Here is a 12,842-nt window from a genome sequence, read left to right on the forward strand (position 1 = left end):
CATTGGGATCAGTTTGGTGAATCCTTGTTGCACTCTTTTGACCAGGTCCCAAATAAGAGACTGGTATGTAAAATTAAAGTGCATGGGATTGGGAAAAGTGTATTGGGATGGATAGAAAACTAGTTGGCAGACAAGAAACAAAGAGTAGGAATAAATGGGACTTTTCCAAGTGGCAGCCAGTGACTCGAGGGGCAACACAGGAATCAGTACTAGGAGCGCAGTTATTCACAATATATATTAATGATTTAGATGAGGGGTCTAAATGTATTTATCTCCAAATTGCAGGTAACACATAGAAACTGGAAGCAGGAGTAGGCCATTTGGCCCTTTGAGCCTGCTCTGCCATTCATTTTGATCTTGGCAATTCAATATCCTGATTCCACACCACCATATCCCATGTCCTTTAACTCCAAGGGCTATATCTAATTTCTTGAAATTAGACAAGGTTTTGGCCTCAACTACCTTCTGTGGTAGTGAATTCCACACATTCACCACCCTCTGGGTGAAGAAATTTCTTTTCATCTCAGTTCTAAAAGGTTTATCCCTTATCCTCAAACTGTGATCCCTAGTTTTGGACTCCTCCACCATTGGGAATATTGTTTCTGAATCTATCCTGACTAACCCTGTTAGAATTTTATAAGTTTCTATGAGACACCCTTTCACTCTTCTAAACTCCAGTGAATATAATTCCAACCAACTTAGTCTCTCCTCATAAAACAGGCCTGCCACCCCAGAAATCAGCCTTGTAAACCTTCGCTGTACTCCCTCTATAGCAAGGACATCCTTCCTCAGATAAGAACACCAAAACTGCACACTTAACATCACCAGCACCCTACACAATTGCAGCAAAACATCCCTATCCCTATACTCATATTTTCTCATTGTGAATGCTTACATACCATTTGCTGCCTTTACTGCCTGCTGTACCTGCATGTTTATTTTCAGTGACTGATGCATGAGGACTCCAGGATCTCGTGGAGTATCCACATCTCTCAATTTACACCTATTATTGCTACTAAAGTGGATAACGTCACTTATCCACATTATACTGCTATTGCCATGCATATGCCCCCACACAAGCATCTCTGCATCCTCCTCACAGCTCACCCTCCCACCCAACTTCGTATCATCTGCAAATTTGGAATTAATACATTCAGTTCCCGCTTCCAAAGCATTAATATATAATGTGAACAGTTGGGGTCTCAACACATAGCTGGATAGGGGCGGGTTGAGTTGTGAGGAAGATGCTCCAATGTGATTTGGGCAAGTTGAGTGAGTGGACAGATGAATAGCAGATGCAGTTTAATGTGGATAAATGTGAGAATATCCACTTTGGTAGCAAAAATAGGAAGGCAGATTATTATCTGAATGACTATGGATTGAGAGAGGGGAATGTGCATTGAGACCTGCGTGTCCTTGTATACCAGTTGCTTGCTGAAGGTAAGCATGCTGATGCAGCAGGTAGTGAGGAAGGCACTGTCTGCTGGCACACTGAGGATGGCCTTCATAGCATAGGAATTCAAGGAGCAGGGATGTCATGCAGGGCCATGGGGGTGACCACAACTGTCATGCAGTTATACAGAGCCTTGGTGAGACCACACCTGGAATATTGTGTGCATTTTTAATCTTGTTATTTGAGGAAGGATGCTCTTGCCATAGAGGGAGTGCAGTGAAAATTTACCAGACTGATTCCTGGGATGGGGAGGGATTGAGTCAGTGGGATTATATTTGCTGGCGTTTAGAAGAATGAAGGGGGATTTCAGAAACTTATTAATTCAAACAAGACTACACAAGGTGGATGCAGGAAGGATATGGCGAGAGAGTCCAGAACCAGGGGTCATGGGGTAGACCATTTAGAACTGAGATGAGGGGAAATTTCTTCACCTCGAGAGTGGTGAGCCTGTGGAATTTTCTGCCACAGAAAACAGTTGAGGCCAAAGCAATGTTTGTTTTGAAGAAGGAGTTACATATAGCTCTTGGGGTTAAAAGAATCAGAGGGTTTGGGGGAAAGTGGGAAAACAAGTTGCTGCGTTGGATGACCAGCCATAATCATAATGAATACTGGAGCAGGCTCAAAGGTCTGAATGGCTTACAGCTGCTCTTATTTTCTTTGTTTCTCTGCTTCTACTCCCTCTATGATAGGTGCACCCTTAGGTAAGGAGTCCAATACAGTCTGCGGTCTCGCCAATGCTATGTACAAATGCTGCAAGGCTTCTTTAATCCTGTACTCAACCCCTGTTGCAATTAAAGGCACCCTCTAATTCTCTTCCAATCTTCTTTGACCTAAGGAGAACAACCCCAGTTTCACTGAACTTCCTGTGTAACTGAGAAGCCCCTTCCTTGAAAGGGCATCTCTTTTCTGAATCTCTTCTGCATCCTCTCCAGTGGCCTGACATCCTCCCTGAAATGTAACGGTCATAGTTGGACACAATTCTTCAGCTGTGGCCCAACAAATGATTTATATATGTCTGTCATGTCTGTGTCTTCTGTACCTTTGCTTCAATTTATAAAGCCAAAGATCCCAAATAACAACTGTATTGTCTTGTCCTGGGGCCTTCACGGATTTGGAGATGTGTAACTCTGAGTCTATCTCTTCCCTTTAAAAAAATTATACCATTTATATATCGGATATTCATCAAAATCATCCAAAAATGTATCACTTTGTATTTCTTAACTGTCACGTATTATATGGCAGCTCATTGATATCTTTTGTATTTTTCATGACTTTGAATTACTGAGCTGGTGAGGTATGAAAGTTAAAGAATAATTCGAGCACAGTGAATATACAGAGGATAAATGCTTGGGATAAATAATTCATGAAAATAATTTGAACTGTGTTGACTGCAGAATTTGATAAGTGCTGCCAGTGATGGATGACGTTATTCATAATCTGACAAGCCTTGCTGTGTAATGGTAGAGTTCTGCTGATGAGTTGGAGCATACACTGTTTCATAAGTACAGCAGTATTATACAATGGTAATGCCTGATGTATGATTTATTTTGAGCATTTTCACTTTGATCTTTTCCTAGCAGATGTAAAAGAATTGCCTTGAACATAGCTGTTTGCTACTTGGGTGCAGCAGTGTTTAATTTAGCCTGTCCCTTGAGAGATCACGTAGCCTAATTGAAAACAACCCAAGCCTTCTGTCTCTTCCTGTGGGGGCGTTCTATTAGGCAATGCTAAGGCTAATTCTTGGTCAGGAATTTTAGTTTGTGAAGGTATTGCATAGGATTCAAATTAGTTTAGTTCTGAATTTATTTTGTGCTCTTATGAGTACATTTTCAGTACAAAATACGGGATATTTACCATTATGTCAGTGGGATGGTCTGCATTGTGTGTTTGGATAGTGCTTGAGGGAGAAAGATCAATTCAGTGTTTTCTGTTTTAAGAGCGTTATTTGAGTACTTGCTTTGAAGTTCATGCATTGTGTGTACTTGGGGTAACTGACCTTTAAATTTCTGAAACTATTTATTGAACAAAATTAGCTATTTGTGGTTTAGGACATAATACAATTTGTTAAAAGTGTTCGTAGTGCATGTAAGAGCCATCAGTAGCTTGCATTTATATGGAGATTTCCAGTAGTGGGCAGCTGAAAGAGTTATTTCACTCGACTCTCTGCCCCTCTATTACAGCTATGTTCAAGGCCAATGGGCCTTGCAGAGGGAGCACATCGTGTCCACTAGTACTCTTCAGGTCTTCCAGGATTGGTGAGTGCCTCGGACTGGGTTCATCAACACCCGAGGGAATTACGTTTTGGTTTAGTTAGTTTTCCCTTGACGTTTTGTATTAATTACAGTGCCCCACCGTTTGTTATCCCCTGTCATTTTTACTTAATTTACTGTTTTTTTTGTTTTATTCAAGAGTATATAGTTGCTGTTACACAGGAAGTTGTCAGCATGTTTTGCCCAGTAAATGACAAAAATGGTGGACGTTGCGTGAGGTGGAAAACGGCAATTTCGTGAAGAGGTGACAAAGCATGGAAGGAAAGGGTTTTTAAAACAGCAGGACTTGCGAGCACTGGAAAGGATTGAGGGTATAGGAAGCTAAACAGGAAAGTTGAAATATGCTCCATGGTCAGGTGGTATCTGTGGAGAGAGAAACAGAGTTAATATTTCAGAACTGTGGCCCTTCATCAGAAACATTAAGATGCATTGGGTTTCAAACAAGTGCAGGGAAATGGGTTGAGGGAATAAAAGAACAAAAGATATCTTGATATCATGTAGGCTGTTTGAAAGTGCAGGAACCAGAACCACACAAGGATAGTTCATTACTAAGGTGTAATCCAGTGATATGGACACTGAAGCTTGTACTGTCAACCTTTAGACTTGATTACAACGTTAAAAGTGAGTTCTTTATTTTAAAATGTCATTAAATCTCATTTTGCTCAGTGAGTTGGTGAACTGTTTTTGAATGTGGTAATTCATACTGGCAATGGTTTCATGCTCCACAAAAACAGTTCAGGAAGTGCAACTGATTTGTCTGCGTAATGAGTCAGCTGTTTTCAGTGGTACAGTTTATATGAATTGGGGTTGCAAGCAACAATGTTTGGTAATACTGGTGGATGTGATTGCCCCATTTTGTGTTGGTTTGCAATTGCTACATGATGCTACCAGGTGGCTAGCAGCAGCTCCTCGAGTTCATATGTTTTATGTGTTTGCTGTTACAGACATAATGAGGAGTTAATTTAAACAGCACTAATTTCTCCTCTCACCACCCATCCGTAAATGGAAAGGTGGTTTGATTTTATTTCCCTCTTTATAAGCAGTGCATATTCCCCAACCCCTTATTTTTGATGTGATGCAATTTTCTATTAATGACCCCACTGCAAACTCAAGAGATGGGATGTTTTGCACATCTCAAAATTTGGAGGTTTGCATCATCACCACCTTTGCATTCATGCAGTAAAAGAGAAGGATAGAGAAAAGAAGAATACAGTGGAGCTACCACACAGAAAATTAGTTCATGTGTCTTCCAGAGTCAAAGGCCACTGAGACAGAAATTCCTTTATGGAGGTTGGTGGGCTGAAAAACCAACATTATAGAATTCGTCTTTTCAGTGATTTTGACTTCACATGATGAGAATAGACCTGCAGAGATGAATTAGTCTTGTGGGCAGAATTTCCAGCAGAAGCAGTGTAGGTGTCCAACCTGTACCAGAGCTCTCTGCCTGTGAGGCTCATCATCAGATTTCTGGAACAAAAACACACCGAGACTTTGCAGTTCAGCAAGGTGATATTACTGGTTCCAGAAGCTTGTGTCACATGACTCCCACCTCTCCACCCTCTTTGACGAAGGATGTGTAATCCCTTGCCTGGGTCTCCGTGATTGTTAAATATCTCAACCATTAAGAATTAAAAGGAAGGTTGCAGGGCCATTTGTCTTGACGGACGAGCAGACTCTGTTGGCCAGCCTGGATTATGAAATGAAGATGGTCTTTGTGTAGCTCTCAGCCCACAGGGGGATTGTTAGTGGTTCTTCAGTGATAACAGGCGAGTTTCCTCGATACTGCCAGGTCAATTCTTTTGTTCAGAGTCACAGATATAGATTCAGTCATTTTAGGTCTTCAGTTTGAAATTTTTAGCAATAGCAATGAACATTTCTCTATATATTTTATAAAGAAATATACAGGGTAAAGTCTCAGTCCCTCAAGCACAATATTGGAGATGTTGCACACTAATGCTCAGATCAGGCAAAGGAATTTCTCTCACTAGTAAGATTACTATTTAACCAGAATGAAAACCTAGATTCCTAATTGCTTTGGTATTTAATTTAATAATGCTAAAAGTTTCATACAGCTTGACTAAATTTCTAAATGTTAAGATATGTTTTTAGTTTCTCCCTTGCTTTTGTTAATTGTTTAGATAGCCCATTATTAAATTTGTTCTGAGGGATGTGGGTGTTACTAGCTAGGCCTCCATTTATTTCCCATCCCTATTGTCCTTGAACTGAATGGCTTGTGATGCCATTTCAGAGGGTATTTAAGAGTCAACCATATTGCTGTGGGTTTGGAGTCACGTGTAGGCCAGACCAGGTAAAGGTGGTAGATTTCCTTTCCTAAATGGCATCAGTGAACCAGATGAGTTTTTACAACAATTGACAATGGTTTCATGGTCATCATTAGACTTTTAATTCCATATTTTTATTAAATTCAAATTTCACCATCTGTTGTGGTGGGATTTAAACCCAGGTCCCTAGAGCATTACCTGGTTTACTAGACCAGTGGCAATGCCACTACCTTTTTAAAAATTGAAAGTTGTATCTTTCTTGAGTTATGAATCTAATTAAACTGAAATAATAAGGAACTCTGAAATTTGCATCTTTGAAATCTGAAGCTCAGATTTATTGTTGAGCAGTGATATAGGGTTTTGTCTACTAGGCGTTTGTTTTATTATGTACTTTTGGATGAATAAAACCATTTATTTACTTAATTGCTTCACTGAGCACACTAAGCAACACGGGTAGTTGTTTGGGCCTGAAATTGTGTACTTAGAATATATAATTCCTAGAATAATCAGCTTTTGTCATAATCCTCTACTTATTTATCAAACCACCCTGGATCAAATGGATGCATTCACCATTTGATTACTCTTTGATTAATTTTCTCTCTCTCTCCCAAGGAGATGGGCAGAACAAAATACCTATACTTTATATAATAATGTTGGAAGTTCTTGCTCTTGTTGACCTGGAAGAATTTTCACAACACTGGCATAGACAGTGGCTGGATACGTGAATTTGGTTAATCTGAGAGATGCACTCCCTAATTATTTCAAGAAGCATTGATTTGAGCAGATTCAGATTCATCCTTGAGATTTTGCATTTGCTTGGTGGGAAATGTTGATTTTTACTTTTAGGATGAACGATTAAAGACAAACGCCATTATTTTAGTATGAGTAATGTCGATAAGGTGAGAAAATATTGCTCATTGATAATTGCCACCGTTTTGTACAATTGCAGTCCAAGAGGTGAAAGTATTCCCTCAATGCTTTCAGCAATAGTATTCCTGGAAATTTGATGGGCTGAACGTCCTCCCCCTGTGTCATAACTTTTCTGTGGTTCCCTTGATCTAAGTCAAGATGAGTGTGTGCTATTTGGAGGGGAACTTGGAGGTGGGCCATGGACCAGGGACAGCATTCTTCTGAGCTAGTGGATTGTGCCTAGAAGCTCTGTTTCAAAACTTGAGCACAATTTGAAGGTTGTTAATCTCATGCAATGCTGAGGGAATGCTGCACTGTCAGAGGAGACTTCCCTCATTTCAGATGCAAGGGGTGGGCATAAAATACTTTGTGAAACTATTTTGAATACTTATCCCTCAGCAAAATCACAAGAATTTATCATCTGGCCATCATTAGTTATGCTGTTTTGGGATTTTTGTATTCAGATTAGCTCCTGTCTTCTCAAAAATATAATGTAAACACACACCAATAGTATTCATTGACTGTAAAAACTTCATAACGCATGCTTGGCCCGCGTTGCGGCACAGGTTTTGCCACCAAGCTGATAGGTGTGTGCCATTTTATTCCCGAGCCAGCTTAATACTGAACCTCTAACTACAAATCGAATGTCAGCTGCTAGGTATTACACTATTTTTACATCTGATTTGTTCAGTATTTTGGTTGAAATTTGGTTCTTCTCACACCTCAACTGCACAATTACGTATTACCGTGTAATCTCTGAAGTTCTGAGTTCCAGATTTGATAACGATAATGAAAACAAAACAGTTGCTTTTACCAGTTTGAGCACCAAACAAATGCATAAAGATATCTAAATGGCAAATAATTAATTTCTCTAACCATGGAGGGCGTAAAGTATTATAAGTTGGGAAACAAGTTTGAAAAACGCTGTGCTGGGAGTTTCTGTGTAGACCTAATTCAGTTGGTGGATAATGATGCTCTTCATCTCAACATTGTGGTTTCAAGCCCCATTTTGGGCGGTAGATTTTTTTTCTTAGCATAATTTATTCAAAGTACATTTTGAATTTTACAAACTCATAATAGTATTCTAAATTGACAGTCTGGGGCAGGGTTGAGATCTCTATTTGCCAGTACCAGTTCCAAGGTCAAACTGAATTTGTTTCAAAATGAATTTGTTCCAAGATAGATTTGTTATCGATCTTTAAATTCTTACTTAATCATTTACTTTAAAATCTAATCCCACTGTACTCTTATTTCTCCTAATGCTCCTACTTTTGCTTCCTATTTTTAAGTTTAAAGAATAAGGGAGGTACCTTCAGTTTATATTCCTGTACTTTCAAAATTCATCTTGGCAGAATGTTGCTGTATAGGCTGTCAATACTGCAACTGCATGAAGTGCTCTCCCTTAGTGTTGTGGTGTTAATAAATGCTATCTGTTTTGATGGTATGAAGTACCTATTTCCCTACCAAGACATCTATTTAATTATGCACATGCTGTGTTCACACCATGAGGGGTAAAATATTGGTTTTACAATATCTTTAAAAAAAATTGAGAAAAGATTCAAAGCATTCCCAACTCTGGTCCTTCTGATACTGGACTTACTGCAAACAACTCTATAGCTACATTGTGGCATGATCTTCTGGAATTCAGTGTATAGTTTGCAGTCTATTCCAAGATTGGTGAAGTTCTGAAGCTGAAAGTAAAGCTTGAGGCTGTCTGAAAATGTGTTTTTAACCTTTAGAATGTTTCCAGTGACTAACTACATTTCCTCTTCCCCAAACCCCTTTCACAAGCTGCGACTTATGCTGGATTTACTGTACCCTATTTGTGTATTTATTTCCCTCTTAGCTATTTACTTTGTGATCATTTCTGAAAGCTACATTTTGCAAGTGTTTAAGATTTTCCACTCATTGCTACCATAATTTTCTCATTAACTCTTTCAGATATCCTCTTCTCCTTTCCAGCTTTTGAATCAACCAGTCAGATGTATTAGTGATTTTACCCCAGTTATCCATATTTGATTCAGACCAGCTTCAAATCTGCCGCTTTGCCATTCAGTTTATAGTCCTGATTTCTGGAAAATCCTCAAACCCTTTGCTCTAAATTATGAAGAAACAAAAGGTTTTTCCTTCCAGTTATCTTACCTTTCTCTTGCTGAAAAACCCTTTATTTAAGACTGTTTTGTGTATCTATATATTTGAAATTGTAATTACCTATGTATAATATATTTACTTTGTTTTATCAGGTCCAAACTACGTATCTGAATATTATGCTCAGACTCCTCAGAAACTTTCCTTGTACAGCTGGTATGGAAATGCACGTCTGTTTGTCTTCCGAGTGCCAGAGAATACCGTGCTGTTGAGGTGGATTTTGCAAGCCTCGAAAGGAAAGGGACCAGAGTGCCAAAATACTAACGTCACTGTGTATGTGGACTTTTATGAACTTGGATTTGAACTTCCATTTATTTTAAATGGAACCCCGAATTGCTCAGCAATCATTAAGTATAATCAAAAAATTCAAATAGCAAATTCGGAAAGCAATTCATGATATGCTTATTTAGCTATTGCCATAGGTCACAAATTTGAGGCAACAGCCTAGAAATTTCTGAATCATTACATTGTCTATATAGCTTAATATATTTTTAAAAAATTATGCTCTGTAGTCAAAGGGTGTAGGCAAATACAGATAATCTCTTGTTATATCTTGCATGACTCTTTTGATCTGATTTACTCTCCAATTTTTCAACAGCCATTTTCGAGCAGGCGCCCCTCCAGTAATCAATCCGTTAGAAACCAAGTTTGGAACAAACACAGTTGTTCTTCCTTCGTTCAACCTCACTATCCCACTGATGTCCACAGCCCAGACTAATACTTTTTTAAATATTTCCAACCCTGTTTCGGGTGACTGGTTTATAGCTGCACACCTACCAAAAGATGATGGTAAAATTGAAGTAAAGGTATAGTATACAAATGTTATGCTAAGTGTTGGAGAACTCTTGTCTGAAAATCTTTGTGTTAAAATTAACTCTTTGAATGATGCGCTTCCTTGCATTACTTTAAAAATATTTTAGGCATCATTGCTTGTGGATTCCTCACTGACACTTCTAAAATGATTTCTTTTTGCATTGAGATTTGGCATTAAAATTTGTGTTTTTCTTCCCTTTCTTCTTGTAGCTAATGACATATGCTCATAGTGACTGAGCACTCTTCTGACTTTGAGGATTGCAGTTGTGACACATTGATTCGCCACAACACATTTCTTCAGCAATGGCCTAAACTTACGCAGTATAACTTTTCACTCTTTTTTTTGCCATTGCTTTGTAACATTAACATTTCATGTTTGAAACTGAGCACTTGTCTAACTTTTCTAGCACCAAAATATATCTGCTGACCCTGCACAACAATTTTTTCTAGTTTTATTTAAAAAAAATGATGCTGACACTGGGAAGATAGAAAATGTTATTGACGTTTTTTTTCCACCCGTTTAGACAACTCTGGCAGATCTTGCATCTAATACCCATCCTTAGTTGTGCTGAAAATGTGATAGTGGTTTGCTTGTCCATTTTGGAAGGCAGTTAAGGGTCAACCACATTGGTGGGGCACTAGAATTACAACAAGGCCAGACTGGCAAGGTTTCTTCTTTACAAGAAATCTGACAGCTTCGTGGTCAATAACATTTCCTTTTCTTTGAATCCATACCCTCTAGATTATTAGTCTCGGATTTAGAATCACCAGTTCAGTAGCCTATTACTACACTGTGAAGCTGTTAAAATGCACATAATTATTGATATGCAAAGACGTCAGATAACAGATATATGCATTTGATTTTTCTCGCAGGGCTTCTCGTCTCGGTGCTCCTACATATTTCAGCCTCAGATGCTTGTTCAGCGATTGATTAATGTGCCTGTTCTTGAACCAAATACTTCATTTAAGCTGATTCTTTCTCCCATTAATCAGGTTTCACACTTGAAGTAAGTCCAAGTTAGAATCCTTAGGATGACTATTTAAAATGTATTAAGTTGTACACACTTACAAAATCTGCTTTGGTTTTCCTCAGAATTTTTGTTCCTGAACACACTGTGGAAATGGTCATTCATCTTAAAAACTGTGCTGTCAACGACCGGCCAGTGGAGCCTTGTCCTGTTCTCCTTTTAATGGGATCAAATGCATTACCTAACTCCCACTTGAAGATTGTAAATTGCAGTGAAAGTATAGTATGCAGAAAAATACTGGATTCTCCGCCATGGATGAAATGGTTGCTTCTCACTGTTGAAAGTAGCAACACTGACGGGATCATCTCTTTTGAAATTGAAGCTTATTTAACAGGTGTGTTCAGTTTTTAAACAATTCTGTGTTGATGAGGTGCTGAATGTTAATAATAGAAAATTGAGCACCTTTTTGTCTGCACTTCCAATTAATATATTACATAATAAATCTAAATTGAAGCTTTATCACTCTGGCACAACAATCTGCTGTGCTCAATCCAACCTTAAAAGGTGATTGCCTACTGTGCACTGAGACTGTCTAACTGCATTTCAGTCAGGACTTTTGCAGCCAGCAAGTTTTCACTGGATTTAAAATATACAGATGTGAAACACAAGTATCAAACCCACTGCATCACCTAGTCCGCAATAACTGTATATTGTATTACATAACTGCACCTTTAATGTAGATATTTCAGATTTCTTGGGAGAAATAAAATGTGCCTAACCAAAGGATGGAAAGCTAGGCAGTGAACAAAACCTTGAATGAGAATTGGGTTTTACGGTGGACTGGGGGTGGGTATGTTAAAGTGTAAGGGGAGGGAATTCCAGAGACTGAGGCTGAAGTTAAATATTTTCTCTTGGAATGTGGGCATCAGTGGTGAGGCCAGCATTTATTGCCATCCGTAATTGCCCTTAAGATGATCATGAGCTACCTTCTTGAACTGCTACAAGTCCATGTGGTGTAGGTACACCTGCTGTACTGATAGGGAAGGAGTTCCAGGATTTTGACCCAGCTACAGTGAAGGAAAAGCATCTTCTAAGTTGATAAGGTGTGTTGCTTGAAGGGAAGCATGCAGCTGCTGATGTTCCCATGCATCTAGGTGGTAGAGGTCACAGGTTTGGAAGATGTTGTTGAAGGAGCTTGATGAGCTGCTGCAGTGCATCTTGTAGCTGGTACGCACTGCTACCACTGTTTGTTGGGTGGTGGAGGAAATAAATATTATAGTGCCAGTCAAGTAGGTTGCTTCATCCTGGATGTTTTTCAGCTCCTTGAGTTATTGAAGCTGCACTTATCCAGACAAAGGGAGAGTGTTCCACCATACTCGAGGCTTTTGCCTTTTGGATTGTGGACAGACTTTGGGAAGTCAGAGGGTGTTAAAGTGGCTGGAAGTCCACCCAACAATGACAAGGCTGGGGGAAGAAATGCCAAAATCAGTGAAATTAATCATTCTGTGTTTTGGGGGAGCCTTTGGAAGTCTGTTGGGCTTCTTGGAGATACAAAAGAAGTGCAACCTGAAAATAAGGACATGAGCATTAAATTAGAAGCATTTAAGAGTTATTAGTGAGAAAGACTTGGTGAATGGGACCACTTTATCAGATGCACTGAACTGTACAAAGAATGATGATGGAAGTGAGGATAAAAAAGAGCATTGGAATCGTTGAATCTGGGTGGAACAATCGTAAGACTGTAAAGCTGGAGATGGATGAATTCTGGTTGTTCACACTGGCGGCATCTTCCGATCCAGCCGATGGCGCTCCCTCTCCATGGTGGTGAGGGGTACATTCAACGGGAAACCCTGTTGACAGTGGCAGGACCAGAAAATCCTGCCACTGGCCAATGGTGGGTTGCTTCTGCATTTACTGTGAAAAGTTGTGAAAATAGATTTTTTTTAGGAAAAGCATGCTCAGTAGGATGCCAATAATTAGTTCAGTCTGAGGGAATGCC

The 12,842-nt window shown here is 39.2% G+C and overlaps 1 protein-coding gene across 1 annotated transcript in view; it reads left to right on the forward strand.

Moving 5' to 3' along the window:
- Positions 1 to 12,842, forward strand: part of pgap6 (post-glycosylphosphatidylinositol attachment to proteins 6) — a 36,684-nt gene that overhangs the window by 4,072 nt on the left and 19,770 nt on the right. Inside the window, exons 2-5 of the mRNA XM_080206662.1 lie at positions 9,158 to 9,335; positions 9,661 to 9,868; positions 10,749 to 10,882; positions 10,969 to 11,237. Of these exons, the coding sequence (XP_080062788.1) occupies positions 9,158 to 9,335; positions 9,661 to 9,868; positions 10,749 to 10,882; positions 10,969 to 11,237 (789 nt within the window). The remainder of the gene's footprint in view (positions 1 to 9,157; positions 9,336 to 9,660; positions 9,869 to 10,748; positions 10,883 to 10,968; positions 11,238 to 12,842) is intronic.

This window comes from Carcharhinus amblyrhynchos, chromosome 18 (genome assembly GCF_965287045.1).
Source record: "Carcharhinus amblyrhynchos chromosome 18, sCarAmb.v2.hapA, whole genome shotgun sequence".
Taxonomy (NCBI): domain Eukaryota; kingdom Metazoa; phylum Chordata; class Chondrichthyes; order Carcharhiniformes; family Carcharhinidae; genus Carcharhinus; species Carcharhinus amblyrhynchos.